The sequence below is a fragment of the Oryctolagus cuniculus genome, chromosome 1 (assembly GCF_051225735.1).
Source record: "Oryctolagus cuniculus isolate XC-2025 breed Fujian yellow rabbit chromosome 1, ASM5122573v1, whole genome shotgun sequence".
NCBI lineage: Eukaryota > Metazoa > Chordata > Mammalia > Lagomorpha > Leporidae > Oryctolagus > Oryctolagus cuniculus.
The window spans coordinates 166,608,584-166,629,348 of record NC_142867.1 but is presented as its reverse complement, the minus strand read 5'-3'; the positions used below and the strand labels follow the sequence as shown (position 1 = coordinate 166,629,348).

At 40.4% G+C, this 20,765-nt stretch overlaps 1 protein-coding gene across 5 annotated transcripts in view; it reads left to right on the top strand.

Annotated features, from left to right (window-relative positions):
* The window catches only part of GLIS3 (GLIS family zinc finger 3), a 500,527-nt gene that overhangs the window by 8,929 nt on the left and 470,833 nt on the right, over window positions 1-20,765 (top strand). For 3 of the 5 annotated variants that reach the window (XM_089337316.1, XM_070051535.2, XM_070051524.2), the window contains exon 2: window positions 5,111-5,596. The exons of the other annotated variants lie outside the window; for them this stretch is intronic. Coding sequence is in view for 2 of the 3 variants with exons in the window: in XM_070051535.2 (XP_069907636.2) it covers window positions 5,209-5,596 (388 nt within the window). In the remaining variant the exon portion in view is untranslated. The remainder of the gene's footprint in view (window positions 1-5,110; window positions 5,597-20,765) is intronic. 5 annotated transcript variants of the gene reach the window in all.

Below are 20,765 nucleotides of genomic sequence, written 5' to 3'. Positions count from 1 at the left end.
GTATCCAAGTGAACAGGTCCATGCATACTAATTATTAGGTGTAACCTGCCTAACTTTTGTTCTGCATCTCAGTAAGGAGGAATTATTGTAGCGAGCTGTTTTTGTATAACTTCTGTGGTACATTCTGTGAAAATGTTGATTTCATGGAATAAAGTAAGTGAAACACAGCAGTGATCAGCTATACCTTGTTGTGGGTTACTTTATCGTAATATAGTACCCTCCAGTTTCAATTTAGAGCAATGCTATTGTACACATCCAATACATTTCCTCTATAATATCCTCTGGCTTCACAGGCGCATGTTTGCACTTTCCTCTTGTTAAAATTGCAGACAAGAATAATTTTGATTTATTGGTGACATCTAATATAGCTTTGTTTATATTGTTGCCAATAAAATGACTTACATGATTGGGTTTTGTTTATACAATCTTTTCTGAGGAGTCAGTCACCTGTGTTAGGACAAGGTACATTCTGCTTATTAAAATGAACTCCTGGGATCTAAGAACATTCAGCTCTATCTGTCCTTGATTGAATTGCAAAATGTGCTTCACATTGCAGCCGTGCATGAGAATAACTTATAGTATCTATCAATAGGCTTTTCATTTCTATATTCTTCTGGCCACAAAAGCTGTAACAAGAGAAACCCATGGGAATTGCATGGGCCTATTAACGATCAAGGCAACGATGTTGAAAAGGCAGTGTTAATGAAATTATACAATCATTAACTCAGAAGGAAAAAACCAAAAGAATCAATAAAAACTCTTTTAGATGGCTTAGACCTACTTATAAGAAGCAGACTCAGGAGCAGTTTGTTTGCTGACCAGTATTTTGTGCCTCATTATCAGGTTTTCTATTCAGAGTAAGAAATGCTTGTGGCATAAGGAATGGAAAATGTAACAAAGGCTAAATGTAGCCTAAGGAAATGAAATGATGTATGAAAATTAATAATTAACTGGCTCATCAGATGAATTATGACTCTAGATGAGTCTATTAATGATATTTACCAAGAAAGGGCCTTTTCGGTTGTAAATAGGCACTATGGAACGCCTGTTTTTGGAATTTTCTTGAATGGGTGCATTAGCATTGCTCTTGCTTGTTTAATTTTTAATCCTTGAAAAATAATTCCTGGGGCCTTGGGTGGAAGGTAGAGTCATGATTTTATATTTTGATGAAACTTATGCTTTTCCAGAAAATTGTGGAATTATTAAATGGTTTTGTGCCTTAGTTTCCTTAGGGGTTAAGTAATTTCCTCTCAAACCTGATTTACAGGAGTGTGTTGAGTTTCAAAGTGGTCAAAAGGAAAGATTTATTAAGTCTCATGTTGACTCATATTAGCAGAATGAACATTTTCATTGTGTGAACCAATGGAATATTAAAAATTTAAATATGTCAATATGTCAGATATCAGATTCTCTAAATTTATACTTCTGGATTGTTTTGCCTTTTCTTTTTCTTCTGTTGGTAGCCTGGGGTAGAGTAATTGGGTAGAGGACAAAAGGGAAGATGCTGGAAAATTTGATCAAGGTTTTCAGTAGAAAGATGATCATGTAGTCAAATACTGTCACTTAGGATGTTGATACGGATTAGTTGTGGTTGCACATTTTTGGCAAAGTCTAAATTTAACCTTCAATTCATTTTTCATGGTAGTGTTGCCTTTCAGCACATTGTGGGCAGGAGAGCTTTCCTATCAGCTCTTGCTTTGATAGACTTAGTAGAGGTTGCTGTTATCTTTGCTTGCATGTCTACTGGGTTTTCCTATATTCAAGTGCCATAGGTATACAATCTGTGTATTTATTGATTGGAGTAAGTGGATATTTTTTATAAAATTCCTTATCCAAATTACCTAGAATAACATTATTTCAAGAGAATGTGGTGATTCTGGTCAACCTCCTCAACTTTTTATGGATGAAAAACTACAAGTCCAAAGAAGTGATAAAAGATTTGCCAGAAGTAGAACTCAGGTATCTTGACTTTTTGAGTGCTCTTTTCACTGTAACTCTGGGAAGCTGTGTCTTTCTTCAAAGTTAGCAGTTTATTCTCATTTAGTTACCAGGTGGACTTAGATTTCTATCTTGATTGTATGACCTAGCTAAAAGGTCTTTACAAGTATTGTAATGTGAATAGAAAAAAAATGATTTCTACATTCTGGTATCTAATGCTTGAAAAAAAATCTGTTGGCATGATTAATGTGAAAACTGGAATTACAGGCATTTTTCCCGTGTAGTTTCTTTTTGTTTTGTCTTGAGGCTAGTTTTGCTCAGTTGCATATCATTGTTTTCCATGGTATTAATCACTTTACTCTCAGGATACTGTTTTTCTGGCCATAAAATTTAAGTGTAAGTTGCTGTTGTTTTACTTTCAACCTCATGGTATTTCAAACAGGCATGCAGTTTATAAGAAAATAAATATTCAGTGCGAGACAGACAAGTGTGAATGCCTGATTAAGTTCTCAGTGCTGTAATTATTTTTCCTTCTTGCAGACTCACCTTCTTAATGATTGTGTGTAGTGCTAAGTACTCTTAGGTGTTTTTATCCATATTTTTGATGAGAATTCCTGCTTGCATGTGATCTTCCTGCCAAAATGACTCTCTTATTTTTAAAAACCTGGAAATGGGCACAGTCTACAAATCTGCAGACAGTTGTCACTTGAACCATGGTCTCAGTGACTCATATTTCCAGTCATGTTGGACAATTCTTTATTTTCAAGAAATTACCAATATGACATCTTTTGTTGTTGTTGTAGAGAGCTGAATAAGCACTTTCTTCTGCGGGATTCAGACTGCTTGGAAACACTGTTTTATCAATGAGTGGAGAATAGATGGCCAATTTCATCTGACAGAGCTCGAGACATTCAATGACTCTTGCTCATGATGAACCAATGAATGAGTCAACATGCCAGCTGGTAATACTGTCTACTTCTCCTACTTGGACCCAAAAGAAAAGGCATTGGAATTTTTCCAGTGTAAAAAGAAAAATCTTAACAAATCAGTCTGGTAACAGGTTCTGTGTTTCATTATTCCATTAATAAACTTAAATGATTCAGGTTTGGATAACCTGAATGTATTTGTCTGTTTATAGAGATTGTCATGCAGGGCAGGGGACAGAGGTGAGACCTGGCTTAGAGGAACACTACTAAATAATTCCTTGGAGTAGATGGCATGATAGCATGAAGTGTCACAGAGTGATGGAATTCTTAATAAAATAGAGAATTGGTAAAAATTATAAAAATACTCCAAAATTCATATTGTTAATTATTTGTGATGTTCCTTAACACAGGCACACTTTGTTGAAGGTATGGTGAGTGCTTGAGTTGAAAATTAAAAATGTTTTAGGCTTTCCGCTATGATGAAAGAAAAAAAAACTCCTTCACAAAAAGTTTTCACTCCTTCATATATTTTCTGTGATGATTTATGGAGTCATTTATTTTGGAGTTGAGTTGAAAATATTTGTGTAAGACCTTAAGTGGATCATACATAGTAGGAGCCATCCAGTTGAAGATACCTGGTCACTGTTGCTTTGCACTCAATCCTTATTTCCTGTGTTTGTTCAGCTTTGGCTTCTTTCCATGCCTATAATATCTGTATAAAAGGCCAATTGTGACTATGTCTATCATAGAGTTGAGGTGGTGCCACTACCATAGTAGCTGGCTGCCTCACTGCATGCATTTAAGGAACTGGCTATCAAGGAATTGTGGAATACTAACATCACATTTGTGGTAGTAATTTTTTTTTTTACCTAAAAACCTTTTATTTAAGGTATACAGATTTCATTCATTTCATATATACAAATTTAGGAACACAGTGATTTATTCCATACTACCACACTACTGCCCACACTCCCACCCTTCTTCCTCCTCCCTCTCCTTTTTCTTTTGCTTCTTCTTCTTTTTTTTTTTTTTTTTTTTTTTTTTTTTGACAGTCAGAGTGGACAGTGAGAGAGACTGGATTCTCCTGTTTCCGTTCTTGTTTTTTACAAAGATCTATTTTCAGTTAACTTTATACTCATAAGGTTAACCCTACACTACATGGAGTTCAAAAAATAGTATGAAAAATAAAAACTGTTCCTCAACAGTTGAGACAAGGGTTGTTCAAAATCATTGCATCTCAAAAAGTGTCAATTTCACTTCTCTAGATGATCTTTTAGGTACTCTATTAGTTGCTACAAATCAGAGACTGACTTATTTGACTAAGTATGATGGTTTCCAGTTGCATCCATTTTGTTGCAAACTACAGGATTTCTTTTTTTTTTTTTTTTTTTTTTACCCCACTGTGTAGTAAGTGTAAGCTTTGCGGGACTGTGATCAGGCATGGTGAACATACTGGGCAGCTCATCTGTATGAGGGCCATTCTTTATGCTTTTCAAAGGCATTTCGTGAAGCTTTTTGTTTTCTTTTAGCATCTTCATAGAAGGTTAGTGTATTGTGTGTTGACTTTATTTCCATCCCTATAAATGAGAATCATTATGTAACCAAGACTCTAGTATTGCTGTGAATATTTAAATATATATTTAAATATATTTTGTGAATATTTAAATATATGGAATTTGAGATCTAGGCAGTATTTCCAGTACAAAAGACTTTCATCTTTTGTAAACCTAGAGATTGTGAAAATCCTACTCATATGGTAAAAATCAGAGATGGCTTCATGTCCCAGTAATCTCATTTTGAGGCCATGTCTGTTTTGTGTTTATTGACTGAAACCCTTTGAAATATTGGTCTTACAGCTCATGAATGTGGTACTTTTGGGTTTCCTAAGGCCCACTGTAGTAAAACATTGAACTGAACTAGTATGGACAGATCCTCAAGGGAGAAAACTAAGTTGCATTTTGCAAGCCAGCACCTGTAGATTGGTTGGGTTGCCAAGAGCATTGCATAGATTGGGGCTTATTGGCAAAGAAAACAATGCAGTGATCCGTAATCCGTGCCTACCATGAGTCTGGAAGGGGAGAGTGCCCGCCAGTGAGCCTTATATCGGATGGCCCCGTTCTATGTAAAAGGCCATTTTGTTGGGAGTGCTTCTTTTCTTCCTGATATGAAGGATATGCAGGTTGAAAACTTGCTATGCCTCGTTTTGTTTTTTACTTTAAAAATGCCTGTATTTGTCTTTTAAACAGGCTCATAAACCATCCCATGGATAGCTTACTGGACCTTGCCTGAAAGGAGTGAGTAGTGCCACTGGCTATTTGACCAAACTGGCGACAGGTTTTTCAGGATGAATGGAAGGTCATGCGGCATGAATCTGCACCGGACAGCAGGAACCACACAGGGGCCTGGGATGCTTAGTGGCCAACACGTTCCTCCCATACGAGCTCACTCGGGAACTCCTGGCCCCTTGTCCTGTGGCAGCACACCAAGCCCCGCTATTGGAAGCCTTGCTAACAGTCTCCATCTCAAGATGCCTTCGGGAGGAGGGATGGCTCCTCAGAACAACATGGCTGAGAGTCCCATTCACCTGCCTGCCTTGAGCCCCAGGAGACAAGTGCTCACCAATGGGAAGCCCCGATATCAGGTTGCCCCGGCTGGAGGCATGTCAGGGTCACACACTTTAAAGCCAAAGCAGCAGGAGTTTGGAAGCCCTTTTCCTTCAAATCCTGGGAAAGGTAGGATTGTCTTTCTGGAATTTTTTTCAAAGTGAAAGCTTTTTTTTTTAAACCTCCAAAATCCCTTTCTCTGGCAGAAAATCCTATGGGAAGGATACATCACTCAATGTCAGGGTCAGAATTGATGTTCTCATAATGATATCCAGCTTGCTCAGTAAGGGGTGTGTGTGTGTGTGTGTGTGTGTTGGGGCAAAGGGACCATAGTGGTAAATAATTGCTGAGTAAAAGCATGTGATACCTCATGGGACTGTGAAAGAGTAGAAGCTAAGATAGATCAGAAATAGAAAGGTGGGGTGGGTGGCGGTAACAGAAGGGCAGGAGCAGGAATCACAAGGTCCTACCCTCTGGATACACGTAGCTCTGCTGGGGCTCTCTGGGGGCTGCATTCCGTTGGCCAAGGATGAGAGGGTAATTGGAACTGCCATTTATGCTAGTGTTAGAAGTGCTAGAAGAAAGGTGTTTGGAAGGGAAAAGATTGAAAAAGAGAAATTTTAATAACCAATAAATGAGGAATAAATGTATACAAATGACAAGAAAAATATTTTGAGAAAATTTATAATTTTTATAGTACAGTTAGAGCTATTATAAAAGAAGCAAGCTAGAAGAGAATAATGAAAAGATGTATTGCGTGGTTGTGGAGAACTAGAAAATCTGGTTGATTTGAAATGCAGAGGGAATGTGTGTGTGTGTTTTTAAAGATTTTATTGATTTATTTGAGAGGTAGAGTTACACACAGTGAGAGGAAGAGACAGAGAAAGGTCTTCTATCTGTTGGTTCACTCCTCAAATGGCCGAAACGGCTGGAGCTACGCTGATCTGAAGCCAGGAGCCAGGTGCTTCTTTTCAGTCTCCCACATGGGTGCAGGGGCCCAAGGACTTGGGCCATCTTCTACTGCTTTCCCAGGCCACAGCAGAGAGCTGGATTGGAAGATGTGCAGCCAGGACCTATATGGGATGTGGGTGCTGCAGGTGTAGGATTAATTTACTGCGTGTACCATGGCGCTTGCTTCTTAGAGATACTGTGTTTTTAATTCAATAGTGTTGACTTACCATATATTGCATTAAAATTTTAAAAAATTTATTTGAGAGGTAGACAGGGAGAGAGAGAGAGAGAGAGAGAGAGAGAGAGAGAGAGAGAGAGAAAGAGAGAGAGAGAGAAACACAAAGCATTTACTGGTTCAATCTCCAGATACCTACAACAGTTGAGACTAGGCCACACTGAAGCCAGGAACCTGAAACTCAATCCATGTTTCTTATGTGGGTGGCAGGGGCCCAGCTACTGGAGCCATCACCTGTTGCCTTTTTGGTTCCTTATTAGCAGGAAGCTGGAATCCAGAGGGAGCCATCATTGAAACCCAGGTACGCTGAAATGAGATGTAGCTGTCTTAACTGATAGGCCAAATGCGCACCCTCAAATTGCCATATGTTTTAAATTAAGGAAAAATTGTTAAGGAATAGCAAATTATTTACATGACATACTATATTGAGAAACTGATATTGACTTAATGAATTTAAACCAGGTTTGGTTTTGAGTTGTTTTGCTTCTTAGAGATACTGATAGTAAGTATTAGAAAAGATTTCTTGGGGGACATACCCAACATGGCTCTGACATTGTTGGTTGCTGTTCTCATGGTGTGGCAAACTAACTTCCTTAATATCAAACTCAGGTGTTTGGGTTTTCAGAGACAGAGTCCCAGTAAAATCTTCCAGCTCATGCTTGACTAGTGAACTGTAGCCTGCTTTTTTTATGAACCATACTGAGTTTGCAATCTCGACAATAGGAATGGAGGTAGTTATATCATAACTTAGTATGTGTCAGTCATTGTGTTAAGTGCTTAATAATACATAGTCTCAGTTATTTTTCATAATAGCGCTGAGTTGTATGCTATGGTTGATTTAACTGATCAGGTGACTAAGATCTAGAAAGAGTAATAACTTCATGGTCACCAGCCAGGTGGTGGGGATCAGAAGTGGCTATAATTGTAATCACAGTAAAAAAAAAAATGCTTCAGGTACTGAAGGGATAGTGAACTCTTGGGGTCAGTACATCTTGGAATGTATGTAAAATATAGGACTGCTTTTGGATTCTTGTCTTTGGTTCCCTGGTCCCTTGCTTGGCTTCCCAGTGTACAGAGCCTGTTTTGGGTCTACATAGTTGGGGCATGATACACACAGATAAGAGGACAAAGACATTGTATAATTATTCTGGCCGTGCAGCTTAGTTACCATTACTGGTCTGGATGGTGCCAGAGGTGGCTGCATGTGTCCTTTTCAGATCTTGATTGACAGTTCCTAAACTAAGCCTTAACTGGTCGAGAATGGTGATCCAGGACTGTTTGAACTTTGATCATTTACTCAACAAATAATTATTGAGCCTACATGAGTGTATTATGGGTGAGCTGCTGTTCTGGAGATAAAATAACCAGTAAAAGATAGTGCTTGCCCTCATGGTACTAAGGGAGACAGACAAATAAGTGGGCAGTTAAAATAAAGCACAGTAAGAGCTCTGATAGGGATATGCTCTGAGTGACATGGCAACATCAGTGAGGGGGGTCCCAGCCTGTACTGAACTGGTGGAACAGGAGCAGAGTATGATATTTAAGCTGACACCTGTGTGCATCCATGTGTGTGTGTGAAAATATATATGCACATGCATATATGTGTGTATATATTTATATCCTTATATAGAGAAATAGGTTTATTATGAAGAATTGACTCATGAGATGATGGAGGCAGGCACATCTCAAGACCTACATGGTGATCAGATGGTTTCATGCCAGTTCAAGTCAGAAGTCCCAGAGCAGGCAGAGCTGATGGTAAAGGCCCAGCCCTGGCCATTGCAGCCATTTGGGAAGTGAACCAACAGATGGAATCCTCCCTCCCTCCCCCTCCCTCTCCCCCTCCCCGGTAGGGAAGCCAGTGTTTTGGTTTGAATCCAAAGGCAAGAAAAAAGCTGATGTCATTGTTCAAAGGCAATCAGACAGGGAAGAATTCTCCCTTACAGGGAGAAGGGTCAGCCTTTTATTCCATTCAGGACTTCAGCTGTTTGGATGAGACCTGTGCACACTATCAGGGACAGTCTGCTTTACAGAGTCTACTGATTTGAATGTTAGTCTCATCTTGAAACATCCTTGCAGGAAACACCCAAAATAATGTTTGATCAAATATTTGGGCAGCCTGGGGCCCAGGCAAGTTGACACATCACAGTAGACAATCATTGCTTTGGGACAAGGTGCAGTTTACATGGTGGCTAAAAAAATGCATTTTCTGAGTCTTGAGAGTGATTATGCTAACTCTTAGGAATGCAGTGAGTTGTGTACAGAGAATGTAAGTTCCCCAAGGACTGTCACGTACGTTGACTTCTGATTTCAATAAAGAGTAGATACTTTGCAGTGGAAGCCTTATGAGAAGAATACAGTTGATAGTAATGTTGATGCTACTTAAGGACTGAGTTCTGCTCAGTTGGAAACTCAAGTAAGAGACTTTACCATCAGAGGATGTAATTTCCAAACTCAAGTTCACTGAGGCACCACAGTAAGCTCAGGGTATCACAGGCTATTTTAAAACTTGAAGGAAACAGAAGGATATGTGGCATCCTTTGAATACTAGGCAAGTGCTAGCTTGAAGAGGCCAACAGTTTCAAAAGCAAATCGTACTATGAGGGCCGGAGCTATGGCTCACTTGGTTAATCCTTCTCCTGTGGCGCCGCCTTCCCACATGGACACTGGTTCTAGTCCCGGTTGCTCCTCTTCCAGTCCAGCTCTCTGCTGTGGCCCGGGAGAGCAGTGGAGGATGGCCCGAGTGCTTGGGCCCCTGCACATGCATGGGAGACCAGGAGGAAACACCTGGCTCCTGGCTTTGGATCAGCGCAGCGCCGGCCGTTGCGGCCATTTGGGGAGTGAACCAACAGAAGGAAGACCTTTCTCTGTCTCTCTTTCTCACTGTCTGTAACTCTACCTGTCAAATAATAAAAAATAAATCGTACTATGCTTCCTTTAGTGATGTCAGATCTTTAGGAAGCCACATTTTCAGTAATTGTGATAAAAAAGCAAGCACTTTATATACCCATGTTCTTAGTATTATTCATAAAAGCCAAAACACATAAACAACCCATGAATATATGATTGAATGGAATACTTAGAGTGAAATGCTCAGCCTTAAAATGGAAGTAAATTCTGGGAGAGGGTTTTAGCTTAGTGGTTAAGGCACTAGTTATCAAATGTTTGTGAGTACTGGGTTTGATGCCTGGCTCTGGCTTCTGACTCCTGCTTCCTGATAATGCATACTGGGGGGTGGGTGTGGGGGGGTGGGGACAGTGGCAATAGTTCAAGTAATCAGGTTCCATACGTCCATGCAGAAGATCTGGATTGCTTTCCTGTTTCCTGGTTTCAGCCCAGTCTGGCCCCAGACATTGCAGCCATTTGTGAAGTCAATTAGTGGGTTAAGAGTTCTCTCTATTATGTTTGTCTCTCTGTCTCCTAAGTAAATATACAAGGAAAAAGCAAACTTTCAAAAAGAAAGGAAATTATGATACATGCAACAACAAGGGTGAACCTTCAGGAAATGATGCTAAATGAAATATGTCAGTCACAAATTGACAAATACTGTGTGAGTCTTCTTATATGAAGTTTTTGGCATAGTCATGAAGACAGAAAGACTAGTGGTTGCCAAGGTTTCAAGGAAGGGGATTAGGGAATTAATGTTTGATGGTACACAGTTTCATTTGGGGAGGATGAAAAAGTTCTAAAGATGGATGATGGTGATAGTTGTATAATAGGAATGAATTTCAGGCCATTGAACTGTACAGTTATAAGTGGTTAAGATAATGCATTTTGTTAAATCTACAATGGGAGTCATTGGGTACAGGCTTCCCATGTAGGATCTCTGTCCTTAATGTGTTTTACTATGAAACTTAAAGACAACACTACTAGTCAAACAACACCCTATACCTTGTGTGGTTGTGTGAGGGCAGCCTGTTGAAATCCTTGCTTAGGGTATACTAAGTTGATCTCCTATATATGAAGGTGATTGAAAATGAAACTCAATGAAGGGTGGGATGGGAGAGGGAGTGGGAGAGGGGAGGGCCGTGGGAGGGAGGGAGGTTGGGCGGGGGGGAAGCCACAACAATACAAAAGTTGCACTTTGTAAATTCACATTTATTAAATAATAAAAAGAATAAAAAATAGCTATACCAAAAAAGATGATGCATTTTATGTTCTTTATATTTTACCACTGTTTTAAAAACAAGTAGTAAGTGAAGTCAACTTGGAACAGGAAATGAGGGTTGTAGCGTCCAATCAGATTCCAAGCTTTGAGAAGTAGTAGAATGTACAACTGAAACACATTACATCAGTAATTGTGGTTGAGAATGAAATAAAATTAAGAATGAAATAAAAATACCATGTTTGTTTTAATTTATGTGCATTTTCCCCCAAACAGTTGTCAATATATAAATGCTATTAAGTTATTAACACCTAACTACTTAATAAACACAACTGTTGGGTGTTTCTTTTGACCTGGGGGCACTATGAAAAAAATGGCTGAGGCACCAAGCATGCCATGAACTGAGGACATATGGGAACCTCTATCATAGGAGTTGATTTTTCTCTCACATAGAGAATGCTGGAGTAGGCGATTGCTGCTGAGGAGCGGCAGTTCAGCTGTGTCAGGTCCAAGATCATGGAGCTATCCTCAGTCTTTTCTGCATGTTTGTGCAATTGCACTGCTGTACACCAGCTCAAGCTACAGTGGTGTCTACTGAAAATAGTGAAGGAGGAAGGGAAAAGGACAAAGGGCAAAAAAGCTAAAAAACAGCTAACTCTCCCCAAATCTGTCCCCTTTCAACAGGACAGAATTTAAACAGGAGCCCTGCCCAGTTATTCTCACTAAAATCAGCTAACTATTACATAACTTAATTCTTGAATAGGCTCATTCTTTGGTCCTGAGTTTATCTTCTTTTAAACTTGCTGCTATCTTATTTTATTTTGTATTCTCTATTTTTTAAAACAATTATTTGCCTTTTTTAAAGCATTTTTTCCACCTTTATCTCTCTCAAGTCAAAGTAAGTTGTAGTTGTAGACATTGTGATATATTATTCACAAATTCTTAAGTATCTATATAACCAAAATATGTCCATTAGAACCAAGGAATTCAACTTTGCTGTAACTATTATTTATAGTTATATCTTATAATCTATCATCAAATTGCTATTATATTATTTTATATTTTATGCCAGTTATTATTTATAATATACATAATTTCTTTTCCCCATTTAAAATACAAATGTCCTTTACTGCCACACAAAGACCTAATCAAAGATCATGTATTACATTTGCTTGTCATGTCTTTAGTGTTCTTTAATCTAAACCAGCCCTCTCCCCTGCCTTATCTTTGTGTTTCATGCCAAAGTATGTTGATATCTTAAGAGTTCAGGTCAGTTGTGTTGTTCCACGATTGTTGTGTCTGATCACTTCTTCCTGATAAGTTTTAGGGTAAACATTTTTGGCAGGAACCCTGCATAGGTGATTTGTGTACCACCTGTGACACTGCACCAGGAAGCCCTGGATATTCCTTCATCCTGGTGTTCATGATGCTACATTTGATCACCTTGTTGAAGTGGTGTCACCTGATCTCTGCATTGTGCAGGACACTTTTTCCCTTTCAAAATTAATAAATAATCTTATAGGAATATCTTGTTCTCCAACAGCCTTTCATAGCATCTATCGATGATTGTTGTGTGAATCAGTTTTTATTGTTAATTGCATACTGATGGGTTTTGGATTCTATCCTTCCCTCTCTGTTAATTGGTATTCTTCTGGAAAGGAGAGCCTTTCTCCCTCTTCTTTTTGAGAATAATTGTAGTTACATGTGTTCCTTTTTAATATTTACTGTGCTATAATTCATTATCATCATTATTTATTTCTGATGCTCAAATTGTCCCAAATTTGGCCATTGGGAGCCCTTTGTGGTCAGTTCTTCTCTCTGTTTGATATGTTCCCATTAAACACTAACTTGTTTTCAGGCAAGATGTTCTAGACTCCCTTGTATTTCCCTGTCCCTCTTATTGGGGGACAGTATTTGGAAAACCACGTGACTGTCCTTATTAACTCTGGGATGTCATTGCTGTTAAGCCATTTCTGTGCACAGAGCTAGGAAATGTATTAGAAAAAGATAATGAATTCTTGTTGAAATGTAACAATGCTGGGTTCTTCTTTATAATTCCTCATTGCATGCTTGCCACTGTGTACCTGCTTTTTAGTGACATAACTTATTTTTATTTGCTCTGTCCTACAATAAAATTACTTTGAGCTTTATGTTTTTGAGATAATAGAAATTAGATTTAACATTGATAGTTTACCATATATGAGTTTTTTAAGGTACTGAGATAAGAGTGCTTATTTCTCAGGGCCTCAGAGTGCACATGGAAGACATTGAGCAATTGGCAGCTCTCTGGTAGGATTTGTGAGCAAAGGATCCTGGTTACATTGTACCAATAATAGCATTCCCCCTACTTCCTGCTCCAGCAGTTACTGATTGTAATTAGACTGGTAAGAAATGCATTTTTCAAAGCATCTGGGAAATCGGTTTTATGATCCCCACTTTAAGCACATTTGACACAACTATTTAAATATTTAAGACAATTCTACATTTGCAGTACCCAGAGGACTATATAATTGGGAAGGTTTTCATTATAAAGGTTTTTATTTTACCGCAGGGCCTCTGACATTTCTTGTTGGGCTCTGCTGTCCTTGGAGACAAAGGGAGTTAGTTATTCATTAGCGTCTGTGGGTTATTCATTATTGTTGGTCAGAAAAAAACAGAATAATATCAACAAAGGACACCAAACTAATTGGGATTAAAAAACTCTTTTGTGTCACTTAAGTCTGGTGTCTCTTGGAAAGACCCGGTTTAAGGAAGATAGTGTATTGTGCAAACCTGGGAGGTCTAAACATGAGTATACTTTAAATAATACAGCAAATTGTATTTTTATTTCTCCCAATTTGTGGTTGACTAGTCTAATTGGTTAGAATCTGGGGCTTAGATTAGAGCTTGATTCTTCAGTGGGTCAGTTAGCTTCAGGTTTTTGTCCCTCTGCCACATCATAAATTTTAAAATACTGCCCATGACTTAAGATGCTACTTGCCTATAGTATCCCTCATGACTATTCATCCCTGGAAAAAGAATAGGCAATGAGGAAGTCTGTGAACCCCAGTATGCACACCTTGAAAGAAGCCATGTTGGATCCAGGGTAAGAGTAGCATTTGGGGTCCCCCATTTTTGAAGAAATGAAGTTAATATATTAGTTGAAAAAATTTTGGGCAAACTACTTGGTTGCTCTTCTTTCTCTTCCTCTCCCCTCCCTTCCCCTCCCTTCCCTTCCTCTCCTCTCTTTATTTGAAAGACAGAGTTACAGAGAGAAGTAGAGCCAGAGAGGGAGAGGTTTTCCATTGTGCTGGTATACTCCACAAATGACCACAATGGCCAGAGAAGAGCTGATCTGAAGCCAGGAGCTTCTTCCAGGTCTCCCACGTGGGTGCAGGGGCCCAAGGACTTGGGCCATCTTCTACTGCTTTCCCAGGCCACAGCAGAGAGCTGGATCAGAAGAGGAGCAGCTGGGACTCCAACCAGTGCCCATATGGATGCTGGTGCTGCAGGCTGGGGCTTTAACCCACTGTGCCGCAGCACCATCCCCTCTTTCTTTTTTTCGTTTTTTAAAGATTTATTTATTTGAAAGACAGTGTTGCAGAGAGAGAGAAGGGGAGACAGAGAGTGAGGTGAGAGGGGAAAGGAGAGAGAGAGAGAGAGATCTTCCATCTGCTGGTTCACTCCCTAAATGGCTGCAAAGACCAGGGCTATGCCAGGCCAAAGCCAATAGCCAGGAGTGTTTTCCAGGTCTCCCACATGGGTGCAGGGGCCCAAGTACTTGGGCCATCTTCCACTGGTTTCTCAGACACATTAGCAGGGACCTGGATGGGAAGCAGGGCAGCCAGGACTCAAACCAATACCCGTATTGGATGCTGACATTGCAGACTGCTACTTTAACCTGCTGAGCCACAGTGCCAGCCCCAGTTACTTTTTTTTTTTACTTCTGCTTTTTAATCATTTATATTTCTTTGCAATTCCAATGTGGCTTCTTGCAGAATTAGAGAAAATAAAGTAAATATTCCATGAAAGATTCCCAAAATAATGTACTCGCCAGAAACCAAAGGTATTATTGGATTTGGGGAAGCCAGTGTTTTCATTTTGTCTCACCAACAAGGCAGGTGAAACACAATGTTTAGTTTGTTTACTCACTGGGTTACACAAGGTAACTTTGTGTGATTTATTGTTGTTGGGTATAAATCAAATTGATGATGGATTTCTAAGTATTACTAAATGGCAGGCAGGACTTGTTCCAGTTATAAAAGCAATTTGTCAGTCGGGTAACATTCCACCTTTAAAAGAAACAGTATATTCCAGTAACCCACTCCCAACCTCCCCAACACACCTCAAATTCTACTGGACATGAAGCTGAAATGTGACAGCCATTAGTCACCTGTAGTATTTTTTGACTGTTAAACAAGAACAGTCTTGGACTTCTATAGTACTATGTAGGTCACAGTCTTTCACATTGATTATCCCATGTGATTTGATGAAAGGCTTCCTCCTTTGAGGCAGGGCAAGTGTAATTGGACCCATTTTAGGAGTGAAGATACTGAGGCTCAGTTTGCTGGTGATCTCACTCTATGTTATGTGCTGTATAGGTTTACATTGAACAGGGTGCTATTTTATTTTTTATTTTATTTATTTGCATGCATTTCAGAATTCTAGCTTTAGGAATATAGTAATTCTTCCCACTGTCTAGTCCTCCCACCCACATTCCTACCCCTCATCCTCCTCCTTCTCCTATTTTGTCTTATTTTTAAAGATTTATTTATTTATTTGAAAGAGGTACAGAGAAAGAGAGGCAGAAAGAGAGAGAGAGAGAGAAAATCTTCCATTTACTGGTTTACTCCTCAAATGGCTGCAATAGCCAGAGCTGGGCTGATCCAAAGCCAGGAACCAGGAGCTTCTTCCAGGTCTTCCGTGTAGGTGCAGGGGCCCAAGCACTTGGGCCATTTTCCACTGCTTTCCCAGATGCAATAGCAGGGAGCTGGATTGGAAGTGGAGCAGGCAGGACTTGAACCAGCACTCAGATTAGAAGCTGGCTGCTTTACCCACTGTGCCACAGCACCAGAACAGGGTACTATGATCCGAGCTCTCCTGCTACAGGAGTTCTGAGAAGTCCCTGACACCTTTCCTCATAGAGTTTGCCTTTAAAAACAAAACCATTCAGCTGTCAGATCGATCCAAGAGCTGAGCAGTGGGCCCTTGCTCTTGTTTTGGAAAATGTTCCTTGCTGGTTCTCAGCCTTTGGCTTCGCTGAGCAAGGGCAGCTCAGAGTACCTGGGGAAGAGTCAGGGAGTCTTTGCATTGTGGCCACCAATATATGCTCTGTGTTGCTGGTTGAAGTCTCTGAACCCAAGCAGGTGGGCTATCATGCATGTGAATAGATTAGCTACTTCCGAGTCATCACATTTTAAAGACACAATGGATGGTGACTTGTATTTAACACCTATTTTCATGGCTGCCTTATTTGAATAATGCAAGAAATAGAGAGTTGGTAATTGGCTCTGACATAATAAACAAGTTAAAAATGATGTAGGAACTTGCTCCCTTATAGCCTGAGGACCAGCAGTTTTAGATTCCTCTGGGAAACACATGGTCTCAGGGCCACCCTGGGCCTGTGAATCAAGATCTCAGCTGATTCATCTGCATGCTGCTGGCTTTATGGCTGTGTGAGCAGTGATTGCACAGGCTCCCAAGTTCAGAAGGGGTGTCCTGTGCTGAGATTTAATAGTCTGTAATTGCCATCTTGACATTCATGTTAGTTTTATCTTTGAATCACTGCTTGGTAAGTGATGTCTGATGGATGCTCAAGCATGCACAGTGTACTTGGAATCTCAGTTCATGCATGGTCCCACCTTCTGCCAGGATAGTCACTGCACCACTTGTCCCCATTCAGTGCCACTGCTACCCTCTGCTGCCTGTGGGGACCTGGGCCTGTGTGTAAGGAGGGTCAGGGTCAGTTGTGTCTGCTTCATGTGCCCAACTCCAAGTGAAGCTCTATGCACCTTTGAGGGTCTGTGCTTGCCCTGTGATTATCCTTGTCGGGCAGGATCCCAGGTTAAAAGCAAATTTGAAAACATCCCAATGAGTCCAGAGGGAGACCTGAGAAGTAAAAACATTCTTCTTGCTTTTCAAACATTGTCATTTTGTTCTGGTCTCTACCGATTCTGTAGCTGATTTTGCAAGTGCATGTTGAAATCTGAGAAGCGTTGCTGTAGTAGAAGGAGTGTACACTGGTCACTGACCCACTTGCCCCACACACCCTGGGGTGGGATCTTGGCAAATCATTGGTTCTCCCTGCTCAGTTCCTCATGTGTAAAATGAGAGTCATGTCTTGTCCTCGTTTCTACATGGACAGAATGTAGACAAAGGGCAGGTCTCCTTGGGTGGAGCCCTAGCCAAGGCACCTCTGATCCTTGGCTTTGATTTCAGGAGGCTGATGAACAAGGCTGGACAGTATGGCCTGGGGGTGGGTGGGGGTGGAGAGCAGGTTCAAAATGGGACAAGAAAGCCATCCATGGGAGAGGGTGGAAAGTGAGAGTCAAGAACGTGAGGAAGGCAGGGATTGGGATGTTGAGATGGGCAGTGGGTGAGCATCAGAAGACCTGTGAGCCACATGAAGGAACTTCCCTGGGAGTCGTTCGCTTGTGTGGAGATCGCTGGTGCAGGTAAGATGGTGGAACCATAGATGGCACTTGCTTCTGAGAGTGAAATTAGATGATAAATGTGAAAGTGCATTTACTTTATCTTTTTTTAAGATTGATTTATTTACTTGAAAGTCAGAGTTACACAGAAAGTGTAGGAGGCAGAGAGAAAGAGAGAGAGAGGTCTTCCATCTGCTGGTTCATTCCCCAATTGGCCGCAATGACTGGAGCTGCACCGATCTGACCCCAGGAGCCAGGAGCTTCTTCTGGGTCTCCCATGTGGGTGCAGGGGCCTAAGGACTTGGGCCATCTTCTACTGCTTTCTCAGGCCATAGCAGAGAGCTGGATTGGAAGTGGAGCAGCCAGGACTCCAACCGACGCCATATAGGATGCTGGCACTGCAGGCGGCGGCTTTACCTGCTATGCCACTGTGCTGGCCCCGAAAGTGCATTTGAAATTACAAACTGCCAGAGGCATGTAAAGTATTGTTCCTTGATTACAAGGGGGCAGTCTGGGTCTCCATAAACCACAGTAATTGCTTCTGTGAGACATGGCCTCGCTCCACTACCCTCTTCATTCATGTGATTTGTCTTTTGAAAAAAAGGCCTACAGCTTATTCCTGGCTCCCAAGTCTGGACAGTATCACAGACTACTTGATGTGTGGACTTAGAACCACAGAAGTTCTATACTTTAACAGTTGTTTCAAAAACTAAAGAGAGAACAAAACTAAACCCCAGTGAATAAGCATTGAGGCAAAATAAAATATTTAAAGAATCTCCCATATAAAGATTCTCCTTTATTTAAAAAGGGTTAAGCATATGCTTCATTGTCTAAGCTGGGACACTTTCAAGAATATAATGGGAGCCTATTAATAATTATACCCAGGTCTATCTTGCACAAACTGGAAGGTAGGTCACTCTACAGTCAGGAAACATTTGGTTGCATCTAGATGCAGAATCTTACCCAACTCCCTTAAGGTGAGGCAGTTCAGCCTACTTCACAGGATTAACTTCATATAAGTTAATAGCAAAATTACCTCTGGGAGTCAGTGAGTGATTATTTGGATAGTGTTATGTAGAACACATACATTTCTAGTTGCTCTGGGATTGAAAATAAACTACCTAGCAATTATTGAGCACTTGCTGTCTTCTAGAACTATGCTTAGCATTACATATCTCAATGTATAGGCCGGTGCCGTGGCTCACTGAGCTAATCCTCCGCCTTGCGGCGCCAGCACACCGGGTTCTAGGCCCGGTCGGGGCGCCGGATTCTGTCCCAGTTGCCCCTCTTCCAGGCCAGCTCTCTGCTGTGGCCAGGGAGTGCAGTGGAGGATGGCCCAGGTGCTTGGGCCCTGCACCCCATGGGAGACCAGGAGAAGTACCTGGCTCCTGCCATCGGATCAGCGCAGTGCGCCGGCTGCGGCAGCCATTGGAGGGTGAATCAACGGCAAAGGAAGACCTTTCTCTCTGTTTCCCTCTCTCACTGTCCACTCTGCCTGTCAAAACAAACAAACAAACAAACAAAAAAATCATATCTCAATGTATAAAGTATCTGCACTGACAACACAAGAACAGAGAAGCTGAGCAAGATGAAGAGACTCACTCAAGAACACTCAGTGGAAGGACTGTATCTTTGAACCCATGTCTCACTGACTCCAGAGCCTGACATCTCTATTGGAGTTTTTTGTTTGTTTGTTTTTCTTTTTCTTTTTTCTTAGCACAGATTTGCCTCAAAAGGTTTGGTTCTTGGCAGCTGGGGATACTTTCCAGAAAGATACTTTATGTCTGCTAGAATGTCTACTACATGTGGTGGTGTAGTGCCTGGCATGCTTTTGTTTGGAAAGAACAGCAAGCAAAGCAGACATACTATGGCCAAGTGAATTGTTGTGGGTGTCTTTGTCAATTTGTGTACAAAGAAACCTTCTACTTTCTTATGATAGTGTTTTTTCTGTGTTAGTAGGCAATACAAAATAAAAATGAAAGAGTAGCGGCCAACTTTTTGAGACCTTACTCTGGGCTGGCTGTTGCACTGAACATAATAAAACTAAGTAAAACCTGCAGGCTCTTTTGTGATGGCCCTGGAACTTTTTCTCATTACTTCTCATAAAACCCAATATATATCTGTAGGCTGAGGAACCCAAAGTTAGAAGAGCAAGAGAAATTTAGAAACAGTCTCATGGCTAGTATGTGGCAAATCTGAGAACTGAAAACCTAAACAGATCCATAACCAAGATGTAAATTGAATCCGCAATAAAGATGTTTTCAATAAAGAAAAGCCCAGGACTGATGGCTTCATTGCTGAATTCTGCCAGACATTTAATGAAGAACTAACTCCAGTTCTTCTCAAGCTATTCAAAACAATTGAAAGGGAGTTTGTTTAAGTCCCTTGAAATTGAGAAGCTTCTGTACTGCAAAAGAAAGTTAGGAAAGTGAAGAGGCAACTGACAGAATGGGAGAATATATTTGCAAACTATGCAACTGATAAAGGATTAATGAGCAGAATCTACAAAGAGATCAAGAAACTCCATAACAACAAAACAAAAAACCCAGTTAAGAGATGGGCTAGGGACTTAAACAGACATTTTTCAAAAGAGGAAATCCAAATGGCCAACAGACACATGAAAAAATGTTCAGGATCACTAGCTGTCAGGGAAATGTAAATCAAAATCACAGTGAGGGTTCACCTCACCCCAGTTAGAATGGCTTTCATACAGAAATCAACAAACAACAAATGCTAGAGATGATGTGGGGGAATGTAAACTGGTAAAACCACTATTGAAGACAGTATTGAGATACCTCAAAAATCTGAATATAGACCTACCATATGACCCAGCCATCGCACTCCTGGGAATTTACCCAAGGGAAATGAAATCAATAAACAAAAGAGCTATCTGCACCTCCGTGTTTATTGCAGCTCAATTCAAATAGCTAAGACATGAAATCAATCTAAATGCCCATCAACTGAAGACTGGATAAAGATTATGGAATATGTACACTATGGAATACTATACAGTGGTAAAAAAATGAAATCCAGTCATTTGCAACAAAATGGATCAATCTGGAAAACATCATACTTTAGTGAACTAATCCAGTCCCAAATGGACAAATACTATGGATTCTCCCTGATCTGTGAGAACTAATAGAGGATCTAAAACTAAAGCTGTAGAAATGAAATTGACACTTTGAGAAGCAACGACTTGAACAGCCCTTGTGAGTGTTGAGGAACAGTTTCGATTTCTTGGTTTTTTCGTTTTTTTATTCTTCATGCTATATGTTGAACTCTTTACTTAACATAGAGTTAATCATGTATATAAAGTCAATTGAAAATAGATCTCAGTAAAAAATAAGAGGGGGAATAAGAGAGGGAGGAGGAAGTTTG